The sequence below is a fragment of the Nicrophorus vespilloides genome, unplaced genomic scaffold (assembly GCF_001412225.1).
Source record: "Nicrophorus vespilloides isolate i.1.1-1 unplaced genomic scaffold, Nicve_v1.0, whole genome shotgun sequence".
NCBI classification, from domain to species: Eukaryota; Metazoa; Arthropoda; class Insecta; order Coleoptera; family Silphidae; genus Nicrophorus; species Nicrophorus vespilloides.
In genome coordinates this window covers 133,522-151,202 of record NW_017098951.1, presented here as the reverse complement: position 1 = coordinate 151,202, position 17,681 = coordinate 133,522, and the positions used below count along the sequence as shown (strand labels likewise).

Here is a 17,681-nt window from a genome sequence, read left to right as displayed (position 1 = left end):
ATGAGACGCGACTTCCTTCTAAATAAGCGGATGCAATTAAGCATTTAATGAGGTGCTCGTCGAGATTAAGAATTAATTAGTTAATAAATTTAAAGTTTATGTGTATCGTAAAGATTGCTAATTTACTGGCTAAAAAAGACGAGCTAAAACGATCGATAAAATTTTTATCTCGATTCGAGTTGGAAGCTCGCCGTTTAAATAATTGATCTGACCTTTACTTTACGCGCCATCAATTAAAATATTTTCGAAAAATAAAAGAAGTATACAGACGCGCACAACGATAATGTAAAAGTAAAGTTGGTTTTAAACGAGATACAAAAAAAAAAGTCCTCCGAGTGCCAACTATTTAAATGCCACACACAACGTACTGGTTTCATTAAAAAAAAAATAGTTATATAAATACATGGGAGAGAACATCGGATGGTGGATGTAAAGAGGACTAGGTCAAATTTAATTGTTGTGCAGCAAGTGTACGAGAGGGAACGCCAGGAATTTCATAACAATTCCCGTTTCTCGAGATAACTTTTTTAATAAGCAAAACATTCCGCATCCGCTCTTCCGCGCGTTACAAAGCGATAGGGATACAAATATTTTTGCCCGGAATGCAGACGAACTTTGCCTTCGTGTATTTATGTACCTATATATACGCATTCAGAAAATTAAATTAAAATTCCTTTTTTTTTTTTGCAAATTTATATTTTATATAACAACAAAGTTCACATTGTTAACAATAATAAATTAATAAATAAGTATAATTATTTTTGATCTTTAGAGCCTAATTCCATTGGACACTAGACTACCTTTAAGCATGTAATATAATTCTAATTGGTCTTCGGGGCGCAGCGTTAATATTCTATGAAAAATATCTTGAGTGCTGCGGTTGGCGCTATTGCCACCAACGAAACTAGTTATGTAAACATTTACGAAAGTGATCATAACTAATTGACAGTCGAATCGATCCATGATTCCACCGTGTCCAGGAATCGTGTCACCAAAGTCTTTAACTTTGAAGGCTCTCTTGAAGCCGGAAGCGAAGAATCCTCCGAATGGAGCCACCAAACTGCCGAAAACTGAGAACCAGAAAGCGTGTATTACGAACGGGTACATTTGTACGCCGAACCTTGGAAAGTCCATCAACTGGAACATGTCATCCGGCGTGCACTGGGTTATCTTGACAATCTCGTAATTAATCTGGCGATACTCTATCGGACAGATCAGAAACTCATTGCCGCACAGGAAGTAAGCCAAGGAACATGTGATAAGAATCGTAAAGATCCCTGCACCTATGAAGCCTTCCCAAGTTTTCTTCGGAGATAGACTTATTAGAGGTGTCCTCCCGAAGAATCTTCCGCAGATGTACGCCATGATATCGTTGACGGTGATTGTAGTGATGCAGATGATGAACCAGATCATCCCTTGGAATATAGTCTTAGCAATTAAATAGGATTGCACCACTAGCACCAAAAGAATAACATGCGTCCAAGCCAACAGAGAGAATTGTTTCCTATAATGGTGCTTCTTCAAGCTAAGCACAAACCACATCACGCCTATGAAGTAAAAGCAGAACGAAAAGAACCTGTGGTATGTAGCTAAAGTGTTTAGGGTATCCACTAAGTTAATGAATGGTCCAAAATACTCGATGATAGTTTCACCGCCAAAATATATATTGGCAGAAACTAAAAAGTAGTTGGCAATGTATTTGAAATTGGGTATAGTACTAATATCGTGCTTCTTGTAAGCTATGGCGATGATTTCGTAGAAGCACTTCACTTGGGCTGCGAGTGTGGTTAATAGGATAGTTATTGGTCCGCCGTAGATGACGAAGACGAAGTAACCCAGTAGAATTATGCAGAATACAGTTCTCTTTAAGACGTTTTGCATGGATGCCGGAAGCTTCCTGAAGTTATCCATGATCGTTCTGCTCTGAGCGAGCTTGTCCAATTTGGAGTAGGGCTTCTTCGTACTCTTGCTATCCGGCACCGAAGATCTCCTCCTCATATGGAGGTGCAATAAATCCGGACCGATTGTCATCTTGATCTGCGAACAAACAGAAACAGCGTTCAACAAATGTTTCGTTATACTAACAGCACATGATTAATGACTTACAAATTAATATATAATATACACGGTTTACTTTGCGTCTCGCTCGCTCGCTTAGCTAATAAATATGTCACATGTCAACGTTTGGCAGTAGACGACTGGAGCGATTATATGAAGCTATGAACATTGTAAATGTATCACGCACATATTATTATCAGAATATGATAAGATAGGCTTTTATTAAGATTGCACTAAGTAAATAAATATAGAATGACTGTTCGTGGAACTATTTCGTTTGCAGACAATCTAACTAAATTGAGACTAAAAGTAAACAACAATTTCATGATTTTTTTAAACCTATTCGATAACAATTTATGAGTATTATTAGCAATATCATAAATACATAATGAATAACAAAGGTGTAATGTGTATACAATAAACATGTGATGCAATTAAAAATAGGTTACAGGGCCGCAGCAAAGGAATATTGCGCATTGGGCCAAATTTAATTTGCACCCGCGTTTCAAGAAATCAAAAAGGTCAAATATTTAATTTGCGCGCTCCTCCCCTTAAGAAAACAGTACTATTACCTCTTACTTGTGACCCTACTATTGATGTGCCTGGGGCAGTCACCCTTTTTGCACCCTCCTTGTTTATAGATTATTAGTATATTGAATAATCATAAAATGATTGAGGTAGGTATTTATATAAGTAAACGAAAGTTAAATGTTGTTTACTTTAATGATATTAATATTTAAAAATTATTAAACATAAATGTAATTAAAAACCCTTTTGGGCCTATAATTATTGAAATTAACAAGTTATTTAGACGTAAATATTATGTAATATGTCTAGTGGTAAAAACCTACCCAAATGAGAACAGTAACAGAAATTAAATAAAGAAATGCTTATTATATTTGATTATTCTGCATTATTATATATAAACCGGACAATTTGAGAGATCAATTAAATATTTTTTGAGGAAAAGATATAATTTATTAGATATTTCTGATGATAATGCTTTCATTACTAAGTCATACTAAGTTATAATATATTCCTGCTCTATAAAACTGTAACGAAAAGTTCTAATAATTATACTAAAATATGATTAATTAACATTATAAAATAATTGATTTCTGATTAGATACAATCAATAAACAAAATATAATCTTAATTTAAATCAAATAAATATTTACAAATTATAAAGTAAGATAACGAAACAATAATTTGTAATCTTTTCTTTTATAAATACGTTACTTTTTGTTGGCTTAACTGTTTATATATTACTTAATATATTAACAAAAACAGTTAAGTAAAATTACTGAAGTAATATAGTAATAATTAAATTAATTTATTCCCATGATTATGATAGGTAAATATATTATATGTAATAATTAAGAAAGTATAATGATAGAAATATTGCACATAAATATGCTCCGAGTAAAACAATTTATAGGTTATTAGTACAAAATAACAATGCAATTATTTCGCATTACACAATTATTACTTTTTAGATTATACCAGAAGTGTAACATTGTAAACGGAATTGAGAAATTATTATCATTATAAATGCATTCATTATCATAAGAATATTGTATAGTTAATTGAGCAGAAATAGCCTTCGGCTAATAAATTCGTAATATTGTGTGCAAATGAGAATAACTACATTTTGCGTTCCGGAGGATTGAAAATGGTGAAATAGCGAGGGAGAACATATAAGTCACTTGGATTTGCTTAATAGACGTTAGAATTGGTAATGGATGCAAGCTTCAGAATACCGAGAAGTTAAGCAGGAAGTCATATTCAGATAATTAAGCGTACATGACGGGACGTAATAAAACAGATAATGTAGATGTAGATCTAAGCAAGAAGGAACATGGCTGTTTTAATAACGTGATTATGTTTGCCTTTCACTGTAATTAATTTTGTATACTGCATGGGTTTCTTAAATCTTATATTTTAAACATTAAGTTAGGAAATATATAATTTAATATTAGTAAACTTTAAAAAAAAATATCCTGCAGTTAATAATCCTCTCTTTTCAGAATAATAATCATTATTGCAACAATCAACAAATAAACATTTTCATTCACAACAATAATAATTAAAATTATTCAACAGTTATTCAACAATAATAACAAAAATGAAATCAGAATACATTTAAATCAAGAGTAATTAATTGTTTATAATAAATTAACAATGTTATAATAAAATTTCAAAGAAATATCGCATATTGTTCTTTTTTGTCTCAACGTTAATTAGATAAATTTAATTTTTGAACACATCTTTGGAAAATAATTGAATTACAAATTTTCATGATACAAGACCCTTTCTTTAACAATTAAGTTCTTTCGTTCTTTACATTCAAACTAAATCAATGAATATTGGTTTACACTATTATTTCATTTTGCATCTGCATCTTCATTCATAATATGCAATAAAGTCTTAAATGTCTTTATTTATTTATTTTAACTTAATTGTTAAATTATTTTGTGTGAGCTGCTTGTATTATATGCATATACATGTTCATTTGTATGTGGATATGTTAATTTTAATTTGTTTGTTTTATGCTATAATGCATCGAGAAAAAAAAAAAAAAACTAGAAAATACGATGAGAAAAAAATTACCTGAACTAATTACATCAGTAAAAGTATATAAATATAAATAATTATATATCAATAAGCAGATTACTGTATTGAAGCCAGAATATTTTATTAGCAAATTTGAATCCGAATGTGCATCTTACAGTTTCACATAATTTTCTATCTACGTAAATATAATATAAATAATTTATTTATTAGTAGCTGTATTCAATTATACTGATGAACACGTGGAACATAAATTATTATAAGATGTATTTCTTGTAATTAAATAAACAAATAATGTATTGAATTATTTTCTGTACAAACATGTTTTATTTTCCACATATAATTAGAATTATAAATAACTTTTCCATAACAAAAAATGTATGCTGATATCACGTTTTATCAGTTGGAAAAAAAATAGTTCAATTACAGAACTTGATATTATTTTATTCGCCGAATTTGGATACTATTCACTCGATTTTTCTGCTTTATTTTTATGTTCATTATAGTGGACAATGCTTGCTCACAAAAGGCGGCAACGTTCTGACTGTTTTAAAATTTCACTTGAAAACATTTGCTAAACGTACTCATTACTCCCAGGACGTGCTTTTTTTTTGACTTTATGACGTATGTCAAATTAAATATCATTTTTGTAATCCAATTATTAGAACATTCGGTGATAATAAATATTATTTATTTGAAAATAATATCTTGACTAAATAATAACATAAATCATTTTCATATGTTTTATTTGTTTGTTAACAAATAAAACAAAGGGGTGACGGGACACGCATTTACCCACCTTTTGAACGTGCCTATCGGGGCATTATTATATTTTTCTAGAAAATGTCCAGGAAAGAAGTGATGAATTTAAATTTTCCATACCATTTGATGTTGATTCTGTTAATGAAGTTGCTTGATTCAGTTGTCTTTTTTTTCTGGCCCTTCAAAGAGTTAAATGAACTATATTTCCAAAAAGCGATTTAGCAATTTTTGCAACAAATGCAAATTATATTTTAGCAATTAAAATAAAATAAACACATCAACAAATGGTCTATTGACAGCAGTCTTAATTATTTTTTTGTATTTATTTATGTTATGTGTCAATTTCAATTAAATCATCATATGAGGAACACTAGTATTTGTTGAACTAATTCAATTATTTAGGGTTGCCATGTATTCGGGTTTTCCAGCACTTGTCCTCTCTTTTCATGTTTCCGGAAAGGATTTATATTTTGACCAGTAATTTTTTTTTACTTTTTTTTTAACTGCCATTATCCTAGTTTGGACATGGAAATTTTCCGATTTCTAAATTTCTCTAGATCATTCGTTTATAAGGAGTTGGAGAACAAATATAGCAGTATATCAGAAGTCTTTAAACGTAAAAGAACATTCTAAACGCTCTGACAAAACGACAACGCCAGAATTTGTTCAAGGAATTCAACAAACCAGCGTTTTTCAAACTCGGCCCCCTTTTGCACTTAAAAAGACTGCATGGAGAAAAACATCCCGGATCGGTTTGTCATCAATTTATCATATCTTCAATCCTTAACATTTTTCAAAAATATAGTTAATTATGAAGTATTTGTTAATTTTTTGGCTTGCATAAATCTGTCCTCAAATACCATGCAGTGGCATGAATGCATTAATAAAATTAGTTAGTGCTTTACTGATTTAATTAATAACTAAAATTAAATATTATACAAATAGGTTCAATATAATACGATGTTATATATTAAAATTGACGATTGAAAGTTGTAAGGAAACGTTAAGAAAAAAAATACTGTATCGATTCTATCGTCGAACCGGCTCTTGCTATTGATATTAAACGTAATTATTGCATAACTAAATAGAGCATGACTTAAGTACACAGCAATCGATATCTTTCAATATGATAATATGGCTTCAACAATCAGTTTCTTGCGCATGCATCATAATTAAATCGTAAATACATATCGAATCTACCGTTCATTACACGTTTATCCCCACTGTATATTTTTATTTTCTATTTATTTAAGTTCTTTCTCTCTCCTTGCTCACCTGATTTATTTTGCCCACGAATCCATTTGCATTCCATCCGACTTAACTTCTTTATTTGTCAAAAAAGGAATACAGGCCAAGAGCGAAGCAACGATGATAACGTTGTCTGCGCTTCACGTATGTGTTTTGTTTGTGTGTGTCTGTGTGTGTGATGTTTTGTTGCACTTTTTTCCTTACTCCTCTTGAACCGAGCGTTTACAATCTGTTGGAATGTAGTTGAGGTAGAGGAATCACATCAAGGTTGAATTAATTGATGAATTTCCGCAGCGCACTAATGAAGAATACAACACATGCACGCTCGTAGTGCGAGAGAGATCGAGGTAAAGAGAGCCAAGAAATACCTCGTTTTATTTTAAATCACACTAGACAAGTTTCGAAAGCCCAACAAGTACTGGAATCGATAAATGATTATTCCCCTTTTTTTATATTTATATGTATATCTTTCTTTCTTCTATATGCTCAGAGTTACGTGACTAAACTGGACAAATTGTCATTGTTCCGACCTAAGAGTATGCGGCACACTGAATACCAGCATTGTAGGGGGAATTGATTACACTAGTTTTATCAGCGCGTATTCAAAAGTAACGCAACTCTAATATTTGGTATCACCTCACTTGCGACACTGCGAATGTTACGTTCAGCGTTACGTTTTTTCGTTCAATGTTTGAAGCATAAGAATTATAAAAAGCGGCAAAAAAAAAAAAAGCACAATGAGCTGATGCGGACGATAACAGCTCGAATCGATATGGTGTGCTGCAGAACTACGGTCACGATAAATGTCATGCCGTTGCCTTATGTTAAATGGCACTAAACTCTTTAACAAACAGTTTCCATTCAAGCCAATTGCCTCACCGTTCGCATGAATAACCACGCAGCATTATGCAATCAAACTAGTCTGTCTCGTTGACATCAAATTGTTTGTGTTACGTAACGTCGGCTCTGACCTTCTGCAACACCGACAGCAACGCTGCATTATTGCTCAATATCTACATAAATTAATAGACGTTCCTCATATTCGAAATATTACTCATCGATTTGAAAATAATGGTACAGTCAATGTTCGAGATTGAAACAAAAAAAATAAAACTCGAATAAAAAATACTTTTGCTAACATTTTAAATAAATATACCAAAACAAATGACATAAGACAATATTCTCTCGAAAAAAAAATTATGTAGTGATAAATGAACAGTTATATCACTTACAATTATTTTTATAGATATATATAATTATTATTGAAATACAGACAAATTTTTTTGTGTACTATTTTTTTAAAATTTATTTTTACTCAATAAAAATATTGATTGTTTTCAAATTTATAGAATATGGATTACCCTAGGTATTGCTGTATTTCTTAATGTGAAATTTAATTTGAAAGTCGAACAATATCCTGGATTATGTTTGAAGTTCGTGGTTATAACTATAATTGTTTTTTTACGTATACAGTTGGTATTTATCACTGCATGTAATTACTTCGGTCACGGGATAACGTTAGACATGTATTTCCATGCAGCGCGATTGCTATTGAAATTGGAGTACACAATAAATGTGACCTCTAAAAATACTATAAATAATCATCGGTGTCCTTGAAAGTAAACTGATAACTGTGTATGTAATAACGCAGACCTTTGTTAAAAATACTGTTGTTATGAACGATACATATTGAGTAGAGAATTTAATTTTCATGAAATGTATGCGAGATATCTCTATAATTGGAGAGATATGAATACAACTATTTGCTTTAACAAATACAACAACAATGTTTATAATTTTCTTATATATTACTCACCACGTTTGTCAATAAGGTATACAGTTTGATAATTAAATGAATTTAACTCTGCTGTTTTTACTGTTAAGCATCGCGTGTCAGCATGAGAGTTACGTGACACAGATTGAGTTCTAATTATATATTGTTGTAGTCTGAAATATGGTGACAATTCAATTACATTTGATTCTGTACTTGCTATATAGTATATACACTTACTAATACATAAATACTTAAATATATTCATTCATATCTTATGAATATACCTTTTTATTTTTAAAATGTTAGATAGAAGTAAATTATTTAACAATTACATGTTTACTGCAATTAAATGAACTAAATCTTATTGTAAAGGTGGCGGAATCACAAACTCTCTTACTTACAACAAAATTCCAAAAGCTTTAACTTGTTACAAACTGTCCAAACAAAAATTGATATTTTTTTTAATAAAATATAATATTTTTGGAAGATGTACTATCTGTTTTGATGCATTTCTTTCTTTTGTCGTTTTTATTAAATAATTGTGATGTCTACATTGAAAAGTATTTGTAAGTAAGTATTTTGTTTATTTTAATCTATTTTTTCAAATTTATCCAGTCAGTTATACGAAATTTAACATATATTAAAGTAAAAACCATGATAAAGTGTGGCAAGATAAGTATATTTTGAATTTTTTTAAATTACCTCGACTTACGATCAAATTTGACTTATGAACAACCCTTTGGAACGAAATTAGTCCGTAGATCGAGGGATATCTGTATATTAATATTTAAGTTTCTGATAATGTTTCATACAATTATGCATGATTTGCTTAACTATATTTATTATAACAATCACGTGTTATTAACTTAATTATAATGTCATTATATTTTTGTATTTTAATAATGTAAATAATATTTCACGCATAATATAGCACTTAATTGTGTAAGGCTTAGTTTTACGTTTGAGTATATATTTGTTTTGATGTAAACTGGGATACAACATATTCTTTCCAAAAAGCAGAACTTTTTTAAAACACCGCGGGAAGCCATACTAATTATGTTAAAGATTTAAAAACTTAATATCATTTAGACATGTTAGTTAATGTACACAAGTTTCATAATTAAAATAGATGTTTATTATAATTATTTAAATATCGGACTAATTATATTCAATTAATTTAAATACAAAATATTAATTATGAAATAAATGTAGAAGATAATATATAATATATTATAGAAATATGTAATGATTTACGGTTAAGAGCTCTTTTTAATGTATTCTTCATTTATGTATATAATAATTTGTATAATTATTGCAAGTAATATTAAGATTTAAAAATAAAATGAATTAGGTTAAAAATCAATATACGTTTCACTATGATATTATCATTTAGTGAAATTGACTATACAGATGATATATATCTAGACCGTTTCCTAAATTCTCCGAAATTATTAGTTTTGTTAATATCGCCTGCACACATAACGATTTAAAACTATTAAAAGGTTCCGAAGCCGGGGGGTCATTAAATTCGCCTCCACCTATCATTTATTTTTTCCGGTGCAGCATAAAGACGGAGAAGACGAACAACAGCAAGAAGAAAAAGAAGAAGACGGAGTAGAGGAGAAGCTTTCGGTTCCATTCCGTTTGATTTATTTTTAATCTGCGATTCACCGGTGCTCAGGTGTCCATCGGAGGTGTCGTGACGGTCATCTGCCAACAAAGAACGTAAAGCAACAACAGAAGAAAAAAAAGAGAACGAAAAAAAAAAGATAATGAGAGAGGAAGAAGTGCTCCCTTTGTTTAGCCTTCTCGCATTTTCAATAAACACAGCGCATCAATCATCCTGCTGCCATTAATTAAGGAGTGCGAAAGGAAAGGATCTCTGCGAGTGCAAGAGAGATGGAATCTGAAAATCGAGATATGGGGGTGGGATAATAATTTAATAAATGCCCATCCGGGATAATGGAGGTCGTGATTTTTCCGTTTCTTATATAATCTTTCTTCTGCTTCGTTTTGTTCTTCGTTTCGTGTTATTTTTTGTTATTGCTGTTGTTCTTTTTGTTGTTGTTGTTGGTGTGTTGAGTGTTCTTTTTTCATCTTCCTCCTTGGTCGGTTGTTTGGTGTATGTGTGTTAACTGAGCGGCGAGGTGTCCAAGGGGCCGGCCCCGGACCTCACACAGAGACCATCCACAGTAAATTAAACCGCGGCCCCAGACTTTCGAAGGCCCGAGAGACCTGAAAGACCCGCGGGGCCCACATATAAAAATCATCTTTTATTGGAAACTAAACTGCCTCCAAATATGTTATTATGATGCCTTTTAATGGCCCCTCGAGACGTTTCCACTTCTCCCGACATGCGAAAGGAAATATATATATATAATATAGAATACGCTTTATATGTATCAATTTGGATCAGAAAAATGACGCGATTAACATTCCCATCTCGTCCTGATTCAATTTACGAATGATGACGACGACGACGAGGAGCAATCAGAATGCTCATCTCCTGAACTCGAAAAGAAAGAAGAAGAATAAGCAGAAAAAAAGACGATTACAGAAGATGAAGAGAAAAAAAGGAGACAAAATGAAAATTTGTTATTTTTAATGAGCCTCCAAGTGGAATTCTTTAATTTCATTTTTGTGGTATGAGAGAAATTTACGATCAATATGTTTTTTTTTAGTATTATTAAAAGCAATCGCACGGGGATCCATTAACAGCAATAAAATAAATAAGTGGAGGTGAGCGTAAGGTGTATAATTATATAATGAGGTGGAGAGAAGTAATATATAGTGTGAGTATGTTGCATATTGTTCCCACGGAACCATATAGAACTAAAAGCCCATAACAGAACTTAAGAATGTCAAAAGTTTTTGACGCTTCCACACCCTGGTTTTTCTCTCTCTCTCTCTCTTTCTCTTCACATGTGTGCGTGTCTGTCTGTGTGTATGTGTATCTCAATATCCATTAGCAGATATCACGGGCCGGAGAGCTCATCTCCTTTCATTCTTTTCTTACCTTTGGTCTCTATTACTCACCATATCCACTCCAAGTTGTTAATCATTCTCCTCTTGCAATTTCACTTCTCCATATAATTGCCTGGGAAGATTTTTCCCCCGATCCCACTACTTACATCCCATCCCATCTCTGAAATCAAGATAGCATCTTATAAAAATAAAAGTTGAAGAGAGATCTTTTCACAATATTGCATATTTATAAAGAAAACTGGTCGTTAATAAGAGATCCCAACGTGGAAATAATTTGTGAATGTGAAAGGACAAAAAAAATAAAATCAAGAGAATGTTAAGTGGAGATGATAGTGATCTTTGCATATCACGATAAGACTAAAATAATAAGTATATTAAAGAGGAGGAGGAGATTTTACCGAGATAAGGTGTTTCTAATGCGAGAAGACGTGTTCGAAAAGCGCGTTAGTACTTAATATACTCATGATTACAATTTTAATTGTAAATTAACCCATTGCCCTACAGGCTTACAGTGGATATGTTGCACAAGCAAGTATGTGAATCAATAGTATTGTAATTTATAGCCAGCAATTCTGCAACCAATCGCACATCCCAGGCAATTGTGGGTTGCAATAAGTATATTGTATATATTATAAATTATTGATATTCGGAATACACTAGTATTGTTGAAGCTCTTCATCTCCATTAAATATATACAACGTTACAGGAATAAGATAAATCTCATTATTTTAAATTCGCATTATATTTATTTGATGTAGACAGATCATCACAATTAATTATTTTTTTGATTATAATACTAGATAATCTATTCCTACATCTATTCCTACGAAAGACATAATTAATAATTAGCGTCTTCGGTTTATAAAAAGTAAAATTTAACATTTCAAGAGATAAATATTTAAATAATAAATTTTTATAATTAACTTTTCCTTTTACAGTTTAAAAAATCAAAACTTGTTTAGTTAATTGACTATTACATTTTTTTACTTTGTAAAAGTACGCTCCTGCATTACCAACATTTGCGATAAATATTTTCATTCAAAATAATAATTTAATTGATGAAAATTAGAAAATTTAAAACAAAAATAAGTAAAATCTATTAAAAATATCAGACATTTTATGAATACTAAATTAGCATTGTTCTAATTTAAGGGAAGTTGTATAATCGTAATTCAAAATAATCAATTACAAAACAATGTTAAAAAGTGTAGAAATATTTAAACTCTTGTTATTTCAATTTCTATAATTAATTTGATTGTTTATAATTATGTGCACAATATTTATTTCAGATTTAATCCATTAAATGTTTCATTTCAAATTATTTATTGAAAATAAAAATATAGATAATCCTTGAGAAATGTATATAATGTTATTTGATTGCAACACAGAATGTAAATCAAAGAAACAATAAGCAATTAGTATAATAACGCTATAATATTTAACATACAAATTAAAATATGCTTTAAATTGCGCCGTAGAATAATAATATAGCCATGTACTTTTTATAGTATACATATTTAAATGTACAGTATATAAATGTTGTTTGTTATTTAGTATTATTTCCATAAAACTCTGACTACTACATTTTAGTTTTGAAGTAGAAATGTTCATTAAGATCAGAACATTTACAAAGTAAAAGTAAACTTATTTTGTAATAGAAATTATTAGAAATTATTATTGTTATGTTATGTTTGCTAATCTTTGAACCGTTGGTCTCTAAGTGACGCACGACATTATTTCAAATGACCCACTGGTAGAAATCATATATAATTGTTATTGAATGTGTCATTATTTTGAGTCATCTTTATTATATTATAATATAGACAGTTTATTATATTAATTTAATTTTATGTTATGATACAATCAACTGATGTTGGCTTAACTTTCTATTTATAGATTACTAATAGTTATAATTATGAAAATACTTGTAATATGATTTTTTGAAATAGATAAGTATTATTGTATGTTATTTTTAAAACTGTTGAAAACAAGTTTAATGAGGCAAGTAATATTACTTATCGATTAATAATTGTCAAGTAATAATGTAGAATTTATTTGATATTTCCGAAGTAAATGTGCCATTACTTTGTGCGTTGAGTTTAAATAAATCTTGCGATCCTTTTATACCTTAATGAGAAAATAAGATATAATTTAAAGCATAAAATATAGCTGAGACTCACTTAACCTTCATCGCGTAAAGGTAATACAATAAATTAATTGTAATTTACATTTCAATTTACAAAAGCACCGATAAATCATTCGTCTATCTAATATATTTTATATCGAAGGGCATACGTCGTCATCCACGACATTCATGCGTCTGCCATATCGCATTTAAAGTTCACTTTAGCAGAAGCTCAAGTAAATCATAATTAATTGCACATAGGTTTGTCCCATTTAGCGACGGCAAAGTTGTTGTTAATTAATTAATGATTGTGAATGGGAGTAGCGGAATGTATTGTGTTTTCCCATAGGATTAGTAGTCCTACTGGTCGAGATAATGGGCAGGTCAGTGATAGTAATGAAGCCATCAAAGGAGGCCTGTAATCACTGCGGAACGGGCCGTGGCCGAAGACCGGGGGAGACGGGAGAACGAAAGGATGAGGTCGGGTGTGGAGGACGAGGAATGGGTTTGCCGCCAGAGGGTCCCGTGCGAACGATGAGATGAAGAGAAGAGAACCGGCGGAAAGGCGGCCTGGCAAAAGTGCCAAAACACGGCGTGCTCTGCCCTGTTATTAAGCCAATCTCGCAACTTAATTGACTGGAAAAATGCTTACTTCAACTCTGATCTGAGACATTAAATCTATCCGTTGCACGAGGCCTCCTTCCTATTCAACTTGCTTCCATCAATCCATCTATCTATCTAATGCTATGACAAGGAAGTACACTTGTTCTCTAAGCTAAGATCGCATAGAGTTACTTTGGATGGTCTTGTCCCTTTTGACCACTTGGGATTAGCGAATAAGCCATAAGCGTTCGTGTACGGTCGAACCTGTGCGCTAAGGCATACCTGCATGTTAAAACTTGCACCCGAGGTATAAGGTATAATTATACCCCACACTATGTGTAAAAGGTAAATTAGGTCTATGGGTCTCCTTCTCTCTCTCACGGATGAACAAATTATAACTAATAGTCGGAGGAATGCCGGTGTTTTTCATCATCAGTTTTGACGGGAAACGGCATTCTTTTTGAGGGCGTTATTAATATACACACATAAACTCTCATACACATATATACTCACAAACACACACACACACACACACTTACATATATACAACGCCGATGGAGAGGGGTCAAGGACGACTTATTAATAAGACTGGAACTGGAACTGGCGAAAAAAAACTAATAATGAAGATGCAGCTAAGAGAATTAATGACTAAGCTAATTCCTCGCTGTCACGATCGAGATAATCGAATTAAAATTTTAATCGCCAAGGACTAAATCGAGAACTAAATGCTCTTGTGGTTTTCATGGAAGGTCACACTACTATTATTCGGAATTCATACTCACTGCTAAATGATTTGATCTGTGGTCAGATTTCACATTTTTTGATTTATGGTTGAAAGCTAATTATAATCTATTTTTAATTAATATATATTTTTATATTTTATTTAATGGATATTCATTAAAGTTAATGAATATGTGATTGAATGGTTCTAGAAAATAACATATTTATTTGATATTGATTGTTAATAATAATCTTTATTAGTCATAATTGTAACCAAAGGGCTATCGGCATAAGTCTTTCCGCCCTTATATATATAAATCTTTATTATCAATTAATTTCATTATTTCATGGTGTAAATTTCACATACTTCTATCATAATCGTTTACCTCTTATACATTATAATTTCAACAAATTTTACAGTTTTAGTTTTATAACAGTATTCAATGTGACTAGGTCAATGGCTCTTTGTAAGAATTAATTTTATTTAACTGTTTTAATAAATAATTATTAAAATAAACTAATTACAGGAATTCTAATTATTTGAATAATTAGTATTATTTTATTCAAATTTATTTCTATTTTTTATATTAATTTTCCTTTTTATGTTATGTAAATATTATTTAATTAATTTCTTTTAATTTTTTAAGAAGTGGAATCAAAATATTAAATTACATTTATATTTGTGCTATTTCAATTAACGTTAGTCCAGTAAGTTAAAAAATATGTTTTTTATCAGAAAAAAATCTTGTGTAAAATTACGTGTAAAGTAATAAAATGACAGTGATGTTTTATTCTTTCTATTTTGTTTCTTTTAATTAATTAAGTTATTATCGAAATCGATTTCTTATTATATTTCCATTTGATAAATAGTGTTTATAATTATTAATTGAAAACATTGAACATATTTATAAATTATGATTACGAAGAAGAAAGAATAATGACTTTCACTTTTACATACAACTTTCCGATTATGAAAGATTAATATATGTTAAAGGTCTATGTTATAAGTTTGAAAACAATTATACGCAACATTGCGAAAGGTTTAAAATAAAACCAATATTAATACATTCACAAATTAATAAAATAATAGCTTAACATATCTTTTTGTAGCTGTTAATTAAAGAGTTAATTATTTTTTATTTTATGATGAATATAATTACGTTTTAATTTTTGATTTATAACTTTTCCAATGAATATTATTATTAGATAAAAATATAAAGAATGACTGAAATCATAATTCCATATTTTGTTATTTAGCTATTGGAAGTGTAATATCCTCATAATTACAAAATACAATATTTTTAAAGTTGATTATTTGAACTATTATCATGTTAATACTTAGTTAAAACGTGTATGAATTCAGGTTTATTTGTTAATTACTCATTAATGTATGTAAACTTACTTTCAATATATACGTTAATACCTAAATTCCCAAGAATGTTAATGATGGTTTTAATTGATATAATTCAATAAGACTTTTTTTCACATTGAATTATTTATTCTAAGAAATCAATAGAAACCACACAAATTGAATTAATTAATTTCATACATAATTGTATTAACTTTTTAACTCTTTTTGTTATAATTTTACTCAATATCAGAAAAATGGAAGAATAAAAATAAACAAACTACATGTAAAATTAAAGTGACAATACATTCAAAATACAACACACTATAGGCTTCGATTAGTGCGGATTCATTATAATACTGTTTGAAATTTTCAAACTAAATTTTAATTGAACAAAATACAAATAAATTACAACAAAATATACACAAACTTATTTTTTTATATGTTAATGAATTGTTTTTCTCTCAAGACTAAAGTGCACTCGCACTATATTACTATAATTGCTTTGCTTGCATTTATTTTTTATTTTAATGTTGATAACTAATTACAATTAAAACTGATCTAATTTCATTTCATAATGAAAATAATTATTTTTAATTATTTTTTTTTTCTGTTAAATTACAACTGTAATTGAAGCAACAATTTAAATGTGTCAATTCGATATGATTGCGGCATGTTTCAATGGAAACACTTTTCTATAGACTTCTCTGAACTACACAGATTTATCTCATTGTGCTTCGTACCCACTTTTCCTCTTCGCTCTTTATATTTATATTTTTTTCTTTGCTTCTACATCTTGTAAACTGAAATATCTCGCGCTTCCGAGTTTATTTACAGTTGGTAAACGTTAAAATATACAGTATAGTTTGCGAGCTTCGCTATATATAAATTTTATTAGACAGCTATTGTAAATAATAATAAACCGCGCCGTTATTGATTAGGAATAAATTTACTATTTTATATGACTACATAGAAATATCTCGCGAACGGAGAAACAATGCTAAACAATCGCCGTAAAAACGCAACTTGCAATAAATGTAAATGTTAATGGTTTCTGTTGATTTACAGTTTATAGATATTTATATATGAACTATTATAATATGAAAATAATTGGCCTGTCTATTTAAAGGGTATATATTTAAACATTATTTTATTTAATTATATAGAAAAGACAAGACAATTAATTTAACTATGAGATTATTTAAATAGAATTCCACCAATGCTTCGTATAGTACGGATATCTAGTAGTCTGAATTTACTTAGTCCGGATTGAAAATTTCTTAACAAACAATTTTAATTAAACAATATTTTAAAAAAATCTAAAAAAAATGAGTACATACAATTATATTTTATACATAAATTATCGGTTTTTGCCTGTATAAAGTCAAATTTATTTTTGTGTGGTTTAGTCTGGTTTCAAACACTCCGGATCTGATTATTCGCACTATGCGAGGTTTTATATTTTATAAAATGTAGTTTCTATTTTT

At 29.9% G+C, this 17,681-nt stretch overlaps 1 protein-coding gene across 2 annotated transcripts; it reads right to left on the bottom strand.

Moving 5' to 3' along the window:
- Positions 1-731: 731 nt before the first annotated feature.
- On the bottom strand, positions 732-7,505 carry LOC108563678 (phosphatidate cytidylyltransferase, photoreceptor-specific-like). Of its 2 annotated transcripts, none has more exons than XM_017922420.1 (2): positions 6,667-7,505; positions 732-2,037 (listed from the first exon to the last, which is right to left on the bottom strand). In XM_017922420.1, exon 2 carries the CDS (start codon positions 2,029-2,031, stop codon positions 769-771), a length of 1,263 nt encoding a protein of 420 aa, XP_017777909.1. In that variant the 5' UTR covers positions 2,032-2,037; positions 6,667-7,505; the 3' UTR covers positions 732-768. The 2 variants fall into 2 exon arrangements, with proteins under 2 accessions (XP_017777909.1, XP_017777910.1); XM_017922421.1 differs by lacking the exon at positions 6,667-7,505 and adding an exon at positions 2,107-2,217.
- Positions 7,506-17,681: the final 10,176 nt, after the last annotated feature.

Bases quoted from the DNA above. Each gene is read 5' to 3' on its own strand.
- LOC108563678 (XM_017922420.1), bottom strand. From the start codon at position 2,031: ATGACAATCGGTCCGGATTTATTGCACCTCCATATGAGGAGGAGATCT.